The sequence below is a fragment of the Gallus gallus genome, chromosome 18 (assembly GCF_016699485.2).
Source record: "Gallus gallus isolate bGalGal1 chromosome 18, bGalGal1.mat.broiler.GRCg7b, whole genome shotgun sequence".
NCBI lineage: Eukaryota > Metazoa > Chordata > Aves > Galliformes > Phasianidae > Gallus > Gallus gallus.
The window spans coordinates 2,916,713-2,932,004 of NC_052549.1; the positions used below are offsets into that span (position 1 = coordinate 2,916,713).

The 15,292-nt window shown below is 50.9% G+C and overlaps 1 protein-coding gene across 5 annotated transcripts in view; it reads left to right on the forward strand.

Moving 5' to 3' along the window:
• Positions 1 to 15,292, forward strand: part of TEKT3 (tektin 3) — a 44,686-nt gene that overhangs the window by 27,324 nt on the left and 2,070 nt on the right. The window contains exons 1-5 of one of the 5 annotated variants that reach the window (XM_004946080.5): positions 10,111 to 10,280; positions 11,312 to 11,920; positions 12,430 to 12,513; positions 13,721 to 13,791; positions 14,214 to 14,357. In XM_004946080.5, the coding sequence (XP_004946137.1) occupies positions 11,342 to 11,920; positions 12,430 to 12,513; positions 13,721 to 13,791; positions 14,214 to 14,357 (878 nt within the window). In that variant the 5' untranslated portion in view covers positions 10,111 to 10,280; positions 11,312 to 11,341. Of the gene's footprint in view, positions 1 to 10,110; positions 10,281 to 11,311; positions 11,921 to 12,429; positions 12,514 to 13,720; positions 13,792 to 14,213; positions 14,358 to 15,292 lie in introns of those variants that run through there. The other 4 variants (XM_015295252.4, XM_415594.7, XM_046902095.1 and 1 more) reach the window with 4 other exon arrangements.

Genomic DNA, 15,292 nt, shown 5'->3' on the forward strand with positions numbered 1-15,292 from the left:
GAGCGCTCCCCTGGTGCCTGGTATTTCTTAACAAGAAGTCCCCAGCCGATGCCTGCTGTCATGTTTACCCAACTCCCTGGCGGATGGTGACTCAGCTGCTCTTTGATTCCTGCAGCACTTTCTGCTGAGGCGGCATTACGGCCCTTATCAGCCCTGCTCCGACGGGCCGACACAGCGCTGGCGCCTGCATGCATCCCCTGCGTGACGCCGGGCTGCTGAGCTCCCCGGGCACCCAGAGCTGCTCCCTGCGTTACTGCAAGCAGCCCCTGCACAGAGGTGTGCTGCAGGGCTCTGGGTGCCAACCTCTCACCCCAGCCCTGTGAGCAGGACGCGTGTCCTCGCAGCAGGGACGGACGGACGGAGCGATGCGATCATTTGTTCCTGTGTTTAAATAAAGTAGGGCCAAAGCAAGGGTGAGGCAGTGCAGTGTGAGCGGTGCTGGGAATGCTCACTGTCATTCCTGAAGAGCAGAGAGAGAGCAGCAGAGTGTGCAGAAGACAGAAGTGGCACCGATGCTGGCACCGCTCCGGAGCCCTTACGGTGCATCTTTACGCACTTGGCACTTTATGAGCCACCCAAACAAGCTGTCTCTGGCCCCGAGGACAGTTTTTATTGCAGGCGGGGCCGCCTAACAACGTCCATCATATTTTTATTTGATTATAATCTTGATGAAGCATGGCCATCAGGGTTTACATTTTCCATGCCATGTGCCATCTCCCTTTTCTGTTCTGGAAGATTTCCAGGGCTGAGTTGAGCCCCTCTTACATCTGACCACGTCTCCTTTTATGCTCATCGCCGCCAGGCAGGGATGGGAAGTGCAGGGGAAGGGTGCAGACCTTTTTCTGGCTGGCTGGTGACAGAGCAAACCCAATTGCAATGCATCCTGCAGCACAGCAGCGCTGAGTCTGCACCCAAATCATCCCTGACTTATGTAGGGGGTGGGTGTTTTCTCCCTGGGATTAATACAGAAATGTCTGCCAGCAGCTGGAATAAGCTGCAGGAAACCAAACCTGCGCATAACTCCTGCAAAAGATTTAGCTGCGGGATGAGGAGGAGGATGCGCAGTGGCTGAGGCAGAGCAGATGTGTTGGATGGATGGCAGGAAGGCACCAGCCTGGCCTGGCTTCACTCAAGCTCATCCTGACAAATGCAGCCTGACAGGAAGGGATGGAAAAGCAGAAGATTTGCACAATGAGCCTGGCAGAGGTTCGGTACTTAATCAATTGTATTCTGTGTAGAAGGGAGTGAGGATGGAGATCCTCCGAGCCTTCCTTCAGCCTTATCGTGCCAATGTTCAGGACAAGAACACAAAGCTGGGGAAACAAAGTCTCTGCTTCTGTCCTTCCAGCTGACCTGTGGGCACAGCATTTTAACATCAGACCCCTGAGTAATTGTTCTGAGAATAGAGACAGACTCTTTAGCTGGGTCAGTTGTGATGGGAAAGGGGAAATGGTTTCATAGTAAAAGAAGGAAGGTTTTGATTGGGTATAAGAAGTTTTTTATACTAAAGGTGGTGAGGCAGTGGCACAGGTTGCCCAGAGAGGCGGTGGTGCCCCATCCCTGCAAACAGCCACGGTGAAGGGATGGGCTGTGAGCACCACTGGAGCTGTGGGTGTCCCTGCTCAGTGCAGGGGTGGGACCAGGTGGCCTTTGGGGGTCCCCTCCAACTCCAACCATCCCATGGTTCCAATTTTCCCTAAGAAAAATCAGGTTAATTGAAGTTGAATGTGCTGACTCCAACAACATTTTCCAGCAGCAAAAAAGGAAGTTGCAATGTTTTGCTTGGATGGTATTAAAACTCCAGCAGAGGGAGAATGTTTCATTTCTGTTCCGTAACTCAAATTAATTTTGTGTAACGTAGGCTTTAAATTTTAATACATTGTCTTTATAGTTTGTATAATTCCTGCATGTAATGCACATAGCACATAATTCATGAAATACACAGGAAGGAAAGGAATGATGAAGAGTCAAAGTACACTTGGAAGAGAATGGGATGGTATGGGATAGCCAGCATGGGACAGGGTCCTGCCTGCCCAGCCTGGTGTTGGCTTTAAGGAGAGTGCCCAGCATCAAACAACGGCTTCACCACCAACGGGTTGGATTTGATGGTGAGCTTATTCCATCCAGGTCCTCGGGACCAGAGGGTTTGGCGGCTTGGCCAGCGTTTACCAACAAGGCAAGGTGAACACACGTGGATCTGTGTAGTTTCTCAGAAGTCCTATTGCCCTATAATCCTATAGCACTGTTATCTGGGAAAGCCATTTAGGCTTTTGGGACACATCTGAATATCTATCATGTGGCCCCGGGGCGACCTGCAGCCCTAGGGGAGGCCTCAAGAAGAAAAGTGTGTGTTGTTCTCAGCATCCTGAGCACGGTTCTGAGCAGGACCAGAGCTGCAAAGCTGTGGGGTGGAATCCCAGGGCAGCACAAAGCAGCTGTGGGTGCTCTCCCACCATCTGCACCATCCCAGAAACGTTTGGAGGAGGAAAACACCTTTGGGTTTCTAATAACCTCCCGAGTTAGCTGAACAGGTTTTGCTTTATTTTTTTTTTCCTTCTCCACAAAAGGCTTCATTGTGTCCCAAAGTGGTTTTCTTTCCCAAAAAAAAAAAAAAAAAAAACCCACCAAAACAAAACCAAAACCAACAAGAAAAAGGTTTTGATGGAAAATATCTTAATAAATTGAAGTGAGGCCGATACAAAGCGTTGCCAAGAGAGAGGGAATGAATAAACCCAGAGCAGCAATGCATGGATGGAGAAACATCACGCAGAGCCCCTGGGGGTGGCTGTGCCTGGGGATGGGCACACGGCGTCCCCAGTGGGTGTTACCAGCTAAATCTGCTTTGCTCAGCAGCTGGAGCGTAGGGCCTTCAGATGGAGTGTTTCTGAATATCCCTTGGCTTGTTTTCTTAAAAGGAAGGAAAGATCGTAATTCCAGCATTCCAGCCCGGGTCCCAAAATAGACAGATCTAAGAATAGCCCTTCCCTGCAGCATTGGGGAAGGATGTGTGGGGAAGGGAAAAGGGCTGGGGAGGTGTGAGGTGCTGGCCCCAAATGGTCAGACCTCGCTGCTATGTGATGGCGTTAGCTCTGACATCGGGCTGCCAGCCCTGCAGCATCCGTGGTCATGTTGGTGGGCTCGGGGCTGTGGGAGGGCCCTTGTGCTGTGAGGTGGCATCACCTGAACACTTCGGGTCTCATTAGTCCCCTTTTGTGGTCACCTTGTCATGCTTTTGTAAGCAAATAGGAGGTTTAAAAAGCAATCTTGGGGTGGGAAATGGGTTCCTGGTATAGCCTTATGACCCCAGCAATTGTGGCTTGAAGTATTTCTCCTAAAGCCACGAAATACTTACTTTCACGGAACTCTTAATAAAGCAATAAATCTGACAGCTCATGCAGGTCCTTCCGCCCTCATTTCCTTTCTTTCAACACTGGCAAAGGAGTGTAATTGTCACAAGTCATACACACCCCAGAGCTCTGCATCCCTGGGCCAAGTTCATGGACAAGCCCCTGTGGGGCACAGCCTGGTTCACCCAAGGGTAAAGGCATAGAGCAGGTAGGCAGAATCACTCCCTGCCCTGAGATGCCCAAATGAGTGAATGAGCAGCCTCTCCTTTTACAGCCCAGAGTCACAACGGCGGCGATTTATGAATCCAGTTGGGTTTGAAAAACGTTGGCCCAACACCATGCAAAACTCACTGGGCTTGGCTGTCGCTCATTCTGTACTTTGGGCTTTCCTCAAGTAAAACCCAGCGTGGGTGTAGCAAAACTGCACAGCCCCACATCTGAAGGACGGCTTGCATGTAACACAGAAGGCCCCCAGGAGCTGAACTGCGTGATTTGGAAAGAGGGAAAAATAATAACGTGGAAAGATATGTGCTCCACCAGGCTGCAAACCTGAGACCCTTTGGAGCTGTGGTTGGGAAAATCAGGCTGGATAGTCAAGATGGTGCCAAAATTTCAGCTCCGGAAGATTTGGTCCAGCCAGGCTGCCTCCTACCTGCACTGCTGGCACTCGTGGGGAGCAAACTCTGCAAGGAGACATTGGGGCATTTGGAGCAGTCAGAGGGTTTCAGCCTGTGGTGCTCCTGCCCTTATTTTCAGCCCCGTCTGCACAGCACGCTTGGGAAAAGAAGGATGTGGAAGTGCCGTGTCCCACCGAGCTCCATGGCCAGCCCTGCACGAAGCAGAGCTGTAAGCAAGGTGACTGTTAAATCCCTTAATCCATTGGTGTGTATTTCATGATGTGCTGCAGATCTTTTCTGGGTATTTTTTCCTCTAGCATCCTGCATCTGGTTGTATCTATTTGCATTGTTCCATGGTGGAATCTGAGCACTTTGTAGGGCTGGCAGAATGGCTGTGTGCTTGGCTGTACTGGTGCTTGGAAGTAGATGTGCTCCTGTTCGTGCTCTGCACCTGCAGTCAGAAAGCATTTATGTGCTCTATGCCAACACACATTGGGTGAAACATCCTCAGGGTTCAGGAGGAACCGCTGGGATTTAGAGCCCACCAGCTCAGCCCTGCAGCAGATACTGCACGCTGTGAGTGGACCACGGTGTTCCAAGGATAAAAATTGCACGTAACGTGAGACGAGGCATCAGGCAAAACATTTATGTAATGAAATCTTAATGATGGTGCTAAAGGTCTGCGGTGGGGCAGGCAGCAAGGGAACGTCCTCTTGCTGCGTGTAGGAGCAGATAGGTAATGAAACACACAGCGGCAGAGAAAGTGGTGTTTCTATTAGGAAGTGAAGATTCCAGCTTCAGTTCCAGCCCAGTGCTCAGCCAAGTGAGTTGGGCTGTGTCTGTGTCCTTACCCAGCAGCTAGACTGGGTAACACCAGAGAGCTACACCAGCTCCTATCACACATCACACAACGGAATGGCTTTGAGCTACCCATGCTTAATGCTTATCAGCGCTTTCAGTGGCCAAATCTGATAAAAGGGAATTTCCTCTGGAGATGGACGATGCCTTCAGCTACCAAGAGACACTGAATAATAACAGCCGTGTGGAATCGCTGCTTTGTTGCAGCAGAAGTCACTACAGGTGAGCTCTGAGGAAGTGCTGAAATCAGCCCTGCTCAGGCACAGACTGCGGCGTGGTTGGAAAATCCAAGCAACAGTGACTCGTGTCTGCATTGCTGAGCTCTGCATGGGGCCGTGGGAGGTCCCAGGGTGGGGTGTGCAGATGGCAAAAGGCAGGCAGCCCCTGTGGATTTGTCACCTCTGCAGCCAAGTGCACCCGGAGCCCAGTGAGGCAGAGGGCATGGGATGGGGGATGCAGCGTGGGCTGGCAGAACCCTTCTTGCTCACACAGCCTCAGCACTGGGTATTGCTGCTGGAGGAGCACAGCTTCCTGGCTGCTTCCATAGCAGGATTGCCTTCAGCCCTGTCCATTTCCTGAGCAGACAGAACCCGAGGTTGCTCCCATCAGCTCTGGAGACTCCCTGATCCTTTCTCTGTTAAACAGGAGCCTGAATATGACGACAGAAAAAGAAATAGAAAAATTCTCTCTCCCCTTTCCAACCCAAAGCCTTGCCAAAGCAATAAAAAGCTTTAAACAATAGCCAATGACATGAGCCAGTCCTTGAACAGCCTGCCAAGGTTCACCTTAAGAAAGTAGGTCCAAAAATAAACACGAACCTATAAAAAGCCCTACAGACTTAAAGATAGCCTTCCCATTGTGCTAATTGCTTTCACATCTGGCTCAGAAACTAAGAGTGTGTATGAGCATGGAGAGGCCACCAATAACTCACTGCAGCTAAGCACAAAAGCATGTGCCTAGCATTAATCACACCAACCATCTATTTCCACTCAGCGGACCTCAGATGCTCAGGCTTAATTTTAGGTTTGTGTTTAAATCGTGCTGAAATGTTGGGGCTGGCGGCGATGCTAATGAACAGCACATGGTTAAATGATGGCATGGGTGGGATGCTTCAAGGCAAATGCAGAGGAGCAGAACTCATCTCAGCTCCTCACCCTCCATCAGTTGCACAGCCATGGCGTGTTTGGTGCTCAGTGGTTTTTGCCTTCTTTCTCTGATACAAACCAGCCCCGGGGTGCCGGGAGATGCACCGTGGGCAAACCCAGGGCTGCCCATTGGCACGGGGTGCACAAAGGAAATCTGTGTGGTTTCCTGCGTCCTTCCCCGTGTGCCGAGGAGATGGCCAAACGGCCAACCCAAAACGTGACCTCCTGCAAATACTCCCCTCTTATTTCCTACAGCGACTCGGGTGCTGCTGAGAACATCCCCAGTAAATGGAACCGTTGGGTTTTATGAGAGGAAAGGCTGCGAGGACAGGAGTTGTCTGCACCCCAACCTTGTGGGAAAGGAGCTGTGGTTCGGTGGTTGTGACTCATCCCGAGAGCTCGGGGAGGGATTTGTAATAATTTATTCATGCCACTGTTATTGTTTGGAGAGCTCACTTGTGCTGCTACGGCTAAGCTAAATAATTCATCCACCAGTCTACTTTCTAATCTCCATTGGCTGCTCTCTTTATGAAGAGCCTTGAGGTGAAGAACACCAAAGAGGCAATTTTCCATGCTTGATACCTTTAGGAAGCAGAACTTGGAGGTCAGCTTCCAGCAGGCCTGGCCTTGCTGAAGGCCTAAGGGTGGAAACGGCGTTCATCTGGGAGAGTGGGGTTCATCTGCTTTCCTCAGTTAGGTGTCTGATTCTTATACCCCTTTGGGGATGTGGGAGAAATGCGCCTTCCTTGCACCTCTAACCCTTAAGAAGCACCTCGAGCAGCTCAAACGGTGGCTCTGAAGATGCCTCTTTCCTCCCACCAAGCATACAAGGAAATGTTTTAAGTTGCAACACCTAGGTGAGATGCCTCCTGCTCAGCATGTCCCCATGGGTCAAGCTGGGAGAAAGGAGCTATTGTTGTGTGTGTCACTTCATCCCCAGTGGCATTAGGATCTCCACAGAGTGTGTCTTGTTGGTTTAACTCATTCATTTCTTTGGTGCATTTGACAAATTCAGTGTCCTGTCTTCCAGAAGGGCTGATCCAACAGCGCTGGGGCAGGGCTGCAGGTGGGAGGAGGGCACGAGGAGGTGGGCATGGCCACTCCAGGCTTTGCACCAGGACAGTTGGAGGGCAATCAGCAAGGCAGGACTGGACCTGAGGTTTTGTTTTGGGCCCTCACTACAGCCTGCCCTTGTTCAGCCATGGTTGGTGCAGGGGCACAGCTTGAGTTTCTTGATAGGAATGTCAGGGCTTTGCTAAGCTGAAAGTCAGGGTAGAGAAGCAGACGGGAACTCTGGCAGATGTAGGTTGTGGGAAAGCAATCACTAACCCCTTTGAAGTGTGACAAAGTGCACACACAGTGCACAGATAAGAAACGATTCTCTCCCATCACTGACACTGATTTGTGCAAAGTATTTGGCTTACTGCTCACGCCTCTGTCAAAGCAGCAAGGTGTGTACAGCAGCCTTCCACCTCAGAGCAAGAGAAGATTTCACAACACATGTTTTTAGCAGCTTTTCTATGAATAGCTCCTGTGTGAGAATGTGGGATGGGTCTGCACGTACACCTAAAATGTTTTCTCAAGTCTTCCCTATGAGGGTCACCTGCACTGCAGCATTAACAGGTTTGCTGTTGTTGCAGAGTTCATCCCACTTTAAAATAGACCAAGGGAGAGGACTCTGGTCCTGCTGGGACCACATTTTTGTAGCTGTTTAAGGAAACCAAGGATGTGACTAAAAGGAGCTGCAATTAGCCACAGATTTGAATTTGGCACCACCCCCTATTTAGGGGAGGACATTTGCCTTGCTGGGGCTCACTGTCCACCTGCAGAGAGGTTTCTCCAAGTGTGGGGGAAGGACATGAGCTCCTCTGGTGGAGGAAGGGCGATGAGCCCCACTTGTTGTCCAGTGGCCATGCAAATCCAAAGCCATCTTTCTCCTTGCCCAGCTGCTCACTTTCTCCTCTATATCCTTCAGGTGTCCAACCTGCAGCCCTCCTCCTGCAGGTCCCACCTCTGGCACAGCAGCAAGAGGTTTGGCGATGGCCAGAACCCTGATTTCCCAGTGGCCATGTGCAGAGAGCAAAGAATCCCAGGACTCATCTCAAGAGCCCCTGGCCCTCCATCTTTCATGCTGTTGTAGTAGGTGCTTGACACTGTGTTGCAGAAGGCAACACATGCTCAACCACAATTGTCACTGGAGCTGCATCCCCACAGATCCCTGGGAAGTGCCACCTATTTCCCAGCCAGATGGAGCCAAGAGCAGGAGCTGTGCGCTGCAGCTTGTCCTTAGAAGCCGGCCTTGCTTTCACAGATAGATCAGATCTTGAAACCTGTTGGGATCCTGAAATAGCCCTGGGCCAGGTGGAGCACCCCTTCAGCGTGACAGCACAGCACACACCACACCTGCTCTATTTATTTCTTAATTCTTCGTGAATTGATGTGTCTTTGATAAAGTATTCATAGACAATAGGTCTCTTAGAGGCAGACACGGTGAAGGAGAGAGAGGAACACCCAAAGCAGTGCAAAGCATTGGGCAATGCTATGTAGCCTCTGACAGATGCTATAGGAAATGTGGATGTGGATATTTTCAGACGGGTGGCTTCCAATCCCAGCCCAGTGCTATATTGATTTGCATTCAGAACGTAGAGCTGTGACAGAAAGATCGTCAGCTTTTGGCAGTAGATTTTGCACTATCTAAACCCAGCTCACAGCAGGGAGTTGGAGCTCAAAGATCTTCAAGGTCCCTTCAATTCTAAGCCATTCTACAACTCTGTGATTGATTCTGAACATGTTCCCTGTAATTCCAGTTCACTCAGGTGAACCTGTGCTGGGACCACTGCTCAGCACCAGCCTCACACTTCCACCCTCATTTTCTCTTTTGGCTCTGACCTAAACTGGTGACAGCTTTGGGACAAATGATGCTCTCATATGTCCATCAAAACTGGGGGTGCCCCATGAGAACCTGCAATGGTGGCTCGGTGATTTTCACCTATTCGTTCTCTAGGAAGCTCCTGCCCTGCATGCTTCACCATCTAATTACGACACCCTCTAATTATTACTGCTCAATTTCAGTAAGTGCCCCAAAGGCAGTGCATTGGCCCACAGCAACGAATGGCATCCTGCAGTGATTCACTGCGGGGCGTGCAGTGGGGATGGATGTGGGGTTGTTCTAGGCTGTGCGTGTCCCTGCTGAGCCGAAGGAGCCTTGCTGTCCTTGGGGTTACTCAATCTGGTGCAGCTGTAGAAAATCAGCTTTTGTGCTCAGCTTTTATGTCAGTTTGATGAAGATGATTCTTCACGCTGCTAAAGCAAGACGTGTGTTTAAAGTGAAATCAAGGCGTGCTGAACTTTGTATACACAAAGCAGTTGGATGGAATAATTTATGACGTCAGGTCTTTGGCAAGGCTTTCAGCTCACGAGAAGTCATCGAGCATTTTGGTATAGTCCCTGTCTGATGCTGAGATGGGTGTGAAAATGAGGAGAAACTGAAACAAAAAAAAAAAAAAAGGAGAAGAAAGGACAAAAGTTTCAGCCTGAATATTTGGTGAACCATCCGCCATGCTAACAGTTTGTCAAAGCAGTGAAGTGGAGCAGCACAAAAGGTCTCCTCTGATAAAATCATGACACAGGGCTGGGCCAGGAGCACCAGCACTGACACTGTGTTGTCCAATGAGGGCACTGGTTTGCCCATCAAGGGCACTGGGTAACCCAGGGGTGGCACTAGGATGCCCAAGGACAGCACTGGGTTGTCAGTTGTGAGCAATGCATTGCCCAGTGGTGGGATCAAGTTGCCCAGCAAAGTTACTATATTGCCCAGGGCTGGCACTGCGTTGTCCATCAAGGGCACTTGGGTTGTCCAATGGCTGTTCTGAGCTGCCCAGGGCCAGAACTAAGTAGCCCAGGGCCAGTAGTAGGTGGCTCAGGTTCAGTACCAAGCTGCCCAGTGACAGCAGTAGGTTGCCCAAGGCAGACACTAGGTTGCCCATCAAGAGCACTGGGTTGCCAGTGGCCAGTACCACGTTGCCCAGTGATGGCAGTAGGTTGCTCTGGGCAGGCATTACGGTGCCCATCCAGAGTACTGGGTTGCCCAATGCCATCACCAGGTTGCCATAGCAACTGCATGAGGTTGCCCAGGCAGAATTCAGTTGTGGGGAGCCCAGTGCCCATAGCAACGCTCTCCTGCTGCTGTGCCACTGGGGGCAGCTGGGTGCTGGGGATGCTGCACACCCAGTGCTGCTGCCACTGAGTCTGACAGCACAGCGGCGAGGCACAGCCTGCGAGCACCTCCTGAGCATCCGCCCAGGTTGTTGAGGGTGAGCATATGCTTCAACTCAGAGGGGAGGGGTGCTAGAAGGCAGATACTTCTCATCACCTCCCCACCCCCACTCACCATGTGGATGATATCTCTTGTACTCAAAAGGATGTGCTCGGGTGGTGGGGGTGCAGGATCTGATGTCCCTATGTTTCCTATCCACCTCTTTTTAAGCTTTTGGGTAGGAAGCCATGAGTTGTTGCTGGCCCTGCCCTTTGTGGAGGTGCTCTTTGTTTCAAAGGTGACTAAAAGTGAAAAGCTCCTCTCTTTCCCAGAGACGTTATGATTTTAAATACAAGCCAGCCTCTCAGTTTGCCTACAGAAGCAAACTGCTCAGGGCAGCCCAAGAGGAACAACTAACCTTTCAGATAACTGCTCGCATCAATGCTTTGTTCTAGGATAAAAGCAAGTTCATTGCATGAGAACGTCCCATTTCTTCCTCTGCAAGTCAAAGGAGAAAGCTCTTCTTTTAGGGTGTTTTTTTTTTTTTTTTAACTTGGATGTAGTCCTGCACAGCTCAGCTCACCTGCAGGTCCTCGCTTGAGCATTTGATGCCAGTGAAGGTGCAGGGATGAGGACAGAGCCCCTTGCCCATAGATCATGCTGGGTTGGTAGCAGTTGTGTGCCCACAGGGATTTAGCTATCGGGCTGGCAATGGAACTTTTAAAGAGAAAATCACATCTGGAGCACTGTAAGATCATCAGATATACTGGCCAAAAGAAACAAAGGAACAGCAGAGAATCCAATTTCACTGGAATGACAGACTGAACGAAAATGAAGGCATACTATAAGTCATTCTCCTTAGTGCCATGATTTGCTTTCTCTCTCCTTCTAAAGTCCTGACACTCAATATTAATAATGAAGCCAAATCCCAGTATATACAAGTGCTCAAGACGCTGTCTGAAGGGATTTGCTTTTGAGAGGTCGAAGCCTGTGTGGGCACTGCGTGAGTGCTGTGCGCGTGGCTGTTTGCGTTACAAGTTGCACATCTTGCTGCAAGAAGTGAGATTCTTTTCCTCTGCCTCCTTGCAGCGCAGGACCCGGACCCAAGGAGCAGTGCCCATGGAGCTCGTTGGCTCACCCCTATCGGCGGCTCACGCCCACGTGCGATCGACCCCCACCAACCTCCTGCCTGCCATCAGCACCATGACTTCCAGCTACAAGAACCGCTTCCCCTACTACCCCTTGCCCCAGACACTCAGCCTGCCCTGGCTGCCCAGTTCCTACTACAGGACGGCTACCAACCACCCCATGTTGGCTCCCTTCTCCAGCGGCTCCCAGGGGCTGACCCCCAGCAAGATGCTCCCGTTCGTGTCCAACAGGACGTCCCTCTTCACCCGCTACACCCCGGACGACTGGTACCGCTCCAACCTGACCAACTACAGGGAGTCGGAGACCTCGCGGCACAACTCGGAGAGCCTCAGGGTCGACACCTCCCGCCTGATCCAGGACAAGCACCAGCAGACGAAGAAAACCCAGATGGAGAGCACCAAGAACCTGGGAGAACGTGTCAATGACATCGAGTTCTGGAAGTCGGAGCTCTGCCATGAGCTGGATGAGATGATCGGGGAGACCAACGCGCTCACGGACATGAAGAAGCGACTGGAAAGAGCCCTGGCAGAGACAGAGGCCCCTCTGCAGGTGAGCCCTGAGCTGCTGGAACATCTGCAGCCATTCAAACGTCTCATTAAGTTTCATTGGAGCTCCGTAATGTCTAGAAAGTTTTTACTAAGAGACCATTAGTTAAGTTAGCAATAAACAAGCCCCTCTCCATCTGCTTACAGCTCCCATCAGTGCATGCTGAGCGCATCAGAACACTATTCGCTAAACCAAACATTTTTATAAGCTGTATATCCAACATCTCAGATTGGGATGGGAAAGCCCATGTCTTGCTATGAGAATTGGGTGAGGTCAGCATTCAGCTCAACGGAGGTCCCCATATCCAGCTGTGGGTGCGCAGGGCCATGCGTGCTCCCTCATAGGATTCAATGCTGACGTTGCAGCTTGGCTGCTCGTTGCCAGCCAAGCCCTGCCTTGGACACATTTTTTTTCTCTGTGCTCGCCTATAATTTCTTTACTCTCATATGACTTAAGGTGGGGGTCATCCCACTAGGGAGCCCCATCCATGCAGTTTGCTGTGTCCCCAACAGGTTGCTCAGGAGTGCTTGCTTCACCGGGAGAAGAGGATGGGCATTGACCTAGTCCATGACGACGTGGAGAAACAGCTCTTCACGGTGAGCCTGGCTAAAGCTCCTTCTGCCTAAACTGCCCTAAGCAGGTCTTGCAGCCCTGTCCCATATCTGGCCCTTGGGCACAAAATGCTTCAAACCCCAGGCTAGGAGATGGCATTTCCATCAGCAGCACATCCACGTTTTGGGGTAAGATTTTCCCTTTTATCTGAAGACCCTGTGTAGCACATAGGGGGGTCCTTGGTCCTTCAAGCAGCAGTGTGTGCCCAGCAGCTTGTTTGCTTTTCCCAACCCTATTAGTCAGCTTAAGAAAAGATATTACATCTACCCCCAGCTTTGCTCTGCTTGGCTGCAGTTGGACCGCTGCTCTGTGTACTTAGGCAGTGCATTTTATAGAAATCATAAAAACGTGCCCTCCTGCCTGCCTTTACATAGTCTGCTTGGAATTATGAATAAGAAGCAAACAAAGTGAGAGCTGGCCCAGAAGATGGGATCCTAACCCAGGGTACAGTGAAATGCAATCACTGCAAGGGCCTCGTGAAGCTGGGAAGGAAGTGGCAGCCCCAGGGACTGTGAAGCCACTGCTCCAATTAAAAGATTTTTTTCTGAGTCAGGCCCCAAAAAAACATATTGCCTTAAAGGTCATGAGATTCTAAGGAAAATATTCAGAGTTGGTATCTTCATAATGGCAGCCTGGATTGCCAGTGCTGTGAGGACAAGTTTAGGCCATGATTTTCAGATGGTTATTGCAGAGAAAGGGTGTGAACATGAGTGGTTTGGGAGCACTAATCACTGCTTACAGTAATTGGGGCTGCACAGATGTGGTGGAGGTGTGCTGAGGTCAACACATACCTTCCTCCAGCTTCATTCTTAGGAATGGCTGGGAATTCACTCCGAAGCAAAGTCTCTCTCTTTTCACCCTGTTTGTATGGGATTATCTCCTGGGGAAGAAAAAGAGCATGACCTAGCTGGGGGTGGAGGTGTGTAGTTCATCCAGGTCACCACTCAGAGCAGGTCAGGATCTGGCCCTGCTGCCATACGGTGGCACTAACCATCACGTTTGGCGTAGATGCCAAGATGGAAAAATGCTTGGTCTCTCCCTGCAAGTCAATGCCCAGGCTGCGCCTGTGGCCATGGCGTGGTCCTGTCCCCGCTCTGGGTCACTGCACTCATATTGGAGGCCCAAGGGGATGTGTGCGACTGGGACCAGTGGGTGTGGACACTGACGGGATCACGCTTTGTCCCTGTCCAGGAGGTGGATGTGATCAGATCATGCCAGGAGAGGATGCAGCGCTACCTGGACAGAGCCAAAGCCCAGCTCGCGTAAGGAGCCCCCAGCCCACACCACAGGGCTGAAGTCATAGAATCATAAAATCATTAAGGCTGGAAAAGATCTCTAAGGTCATCAAGTCCCTCTAAAGTCATCAAGTCCAGCCCCAGCCCACCCCCACTCTGCCCATCAACCACATCCCTCAGTGCTACATCTCCACAGTTCTTGAACACCTCCAGCGACAGTGTGACCCCCCCACCTCCCCGGGCAGCCTGTGCCAATGCATCACCTCTCTTTCAGAGACTAAATTTTTCCTAACATCCAACATGAGTCACTTTGTAACACGAACTCACAGCAGACCTCTGCCCTCTGCCCATCCTGCAGCTATGAAAACCCCATAGGCTCCCTGGGATCATCCCCAGGGAAGGCATGCCTCCCCAACAGTCCCAGTGACAGCTGCCATGCCGTGCTGCAGGTCCAACAGAGCAGCCCAGCACGAGGTGGAGAAGGACCTGGCCGACAAGCAGACAGCCCGCCGCATCGATGGCAAGTGCCACCACCTGCGGAACACCTCTGATGGCATCAGCTACTACCGTGGCGTGGAGCGGGTCGATGCCACGTGAGTCCCTGGGGAGGGATGGCACAGCACTGGCCGTCCCCATCCCGATGGCCATGGCATGGCACATCCATCCCACCCCAAGCAGCACATTCAGTGGGGCGATGAAGTGGGCAAAAGCATAATACAGTGGATTCCACCTAATTAAGTATTATATCAGGGTTCAGAGATCAGCCTGACAATGGGTTCAGCTCAGCACCTTGGCACAGCCCATTAGGTCCATGCATATTTTGGGAGATGTGTCAGTGCTTGTCCGAGTGCTCCACATTGACGTAAGGTCTGGGGGCTCACCCTGCCTGCAGAGTGCTGGCAGGGAGCCCGGATGGCCTTGAAGATACAGGAAGAGAGCATGGTGCTGGGACGGAGTTCAGCTGCTCTTGGGTGCCAGGAATTCGGCTTTGGCTCTGCAATAAATGAACGATGACCAAAAGCAGAGATATGCTGCAAGTGGCAAAGGGCACAGGGAATAAATCTGCTCCACACACACACAGACACATGGTGTTCGTGGGGGGGGGGGGGGAATGGAGTGATTCAGTTTTTCTTGTGTTTGAATAATTCTTCAAAATGGAGCTCAGACATTTAGACAGGCAAATGAATGGTTAAAGACTGATGCTGAAATTCAGAGGAAGCAAAATGCGTAGAGGATCAGCATGTTTTACATGAAGCTTATGTGGTATTTGAGGCTTTTGTTGACCTTTTTCTGGATGCTGCATGGGGTGAACTCCATCCTGAGCACACAGATGGGGAATCAGTATTATCTAATGTTGGCTTTTGTGTGAAATTGGGATAAGTTACAAGCAAAACGCATTGGCTGCAGTCTGCACATGGCCACAGAGCTGTGAATGACTCTGCACTTGAATGTTGTTAACACGTAAATATGAGGTCTGATTAGAATCTCGATTTTTCCGTGGGAATCTATTGTTTGTCTGAGCCTTCAT